Source organism: Buceros rhinoceros, unplaced genomic scaffold (genome assembly GCF_000710305.1).
Source record: "Buceros rhinoceros silvestris isolate BGI_N320 unplaced genomic scaffold, ASM71030v1 scaffold35292, whole genome shotgun sequence".
Taxonomy (NCBI): Eukaryota; Metazoa; Chordata; class Aves; order Bucerotiformes; family Bucerotidae; genus Buceros; species Buceros rhinoceros.
This window is the reverse complement of record NW_010397761.1, coordinates 5682-6672: the sequence shown is the minus strand read 5'-3', so window position 1 is coordinate 6672 and position 991 is coordinate 5682. Positions and strand designations below refer to the sequence as shown.

Genomic DNA, 991 nt, shown 5'->3' with positions numbered 1-991 from the left:
AAAGCGGTGAGGGCAGCCACCTCTCTGCTTCCTTCCCTTCTAGTACATCGAGGCCATCAGCAACAAGCAAGGCGAGCTGGAGAACTACGTCTCCGACGGCTACAAGACAGCTCTCACGGAAGAGAGGAGACGGTTCTGCTTCCTGGTAGAGAAACAGTGCGCGGTAGCGAAGAGCGCGATCACCTACCACGCCAAGGTGAGGCGCTCCTGGCTGCCCTGTCACCGGGGAGACGCTCCTGTCGTGAGCGGGTTGAGACACTGAAAGCTGCAGCTGGCGCAGCCCCTGCGGCTCGGGGGGCAAAGACGAGGGGGGGTTAAGGAATGGGGAACCTTATTGTGGCCTTCCAGTGCTTCGAGGGGGCTGTAAGAAAGATGAGGACAGGTGTCAGCAGGGGCTGTTGGGACAGGACAGGGGGTGATGGTTCGAGCTAAAAGAGGGAGATTCAAACCAGAGAGAAATTGTTGGTGCTGAGGATAGTGAAACCCTGGCCCAGGTTGCCCCGAGAGGTGGCAGAAGCCCCATCCCAGGTCAGGTTGGCCCCTGGGGCTCTGAGCCCCCTGCTCTGGGTGCAGATGTCCCTGCTTCCTGCAGGGGTTGGACTGGGGGAGCTTTAATGCTCCCTTCAACCCAAACCAGCCTGTGGTTCTGTACCAGCAGGTGACCCATGGACAAGGTGTCCTGGGAGATGATGTGCTTCAGGCCGGGAGAGTTGACCTGCGCAGGAGAGCTTGTGGTAGTGGATGGGGCTGAGCTCACCCTCTCCTGGCATTGTGGTCACCGAGGTTGGAGGGCTCTGCCCTGGTGGAGGCTTGACAGGTTCCTCATGCATCAGCTCGTGATTTGCCAAAGCAGAAGAAATGCAAAGCAGCTCGGAGCAGGAGCAGCCCTGCCTGGCACGGCTCCCCTGACCCTCGCCTTACCCCTGGTTTAGCAGAGGCAGGGATTAAACCAGGGGTTAAACTGCTGCTCCAGACCCCCCTTTCCTGTTCC

General features: G+C 59.4%; 1 protein-coding gene across 1 annotated transcript in view; it reads left to right on the top strand.

Annotated features, from left to right (window-relative positions):
- Positions 1–43: 43 nt before the first annotated feature.
- The window catches only part of BAIAP2 (BAI1-associated protein 2), a gene marked incomplete at its 5' end in the record, with an annotated part of 6562 nt that continues 5614 nt past the window's right edge, over positions 44–991 (top strand). The window contains one exon of the mRNA XM_010146380.1: positions 44–196. Within this exon, the coding sequence (XP_010144682.1) occupies positions 44–196 (153 nt within the window). The remainder of the gene's footprint in view (positions 197–991) is intronic.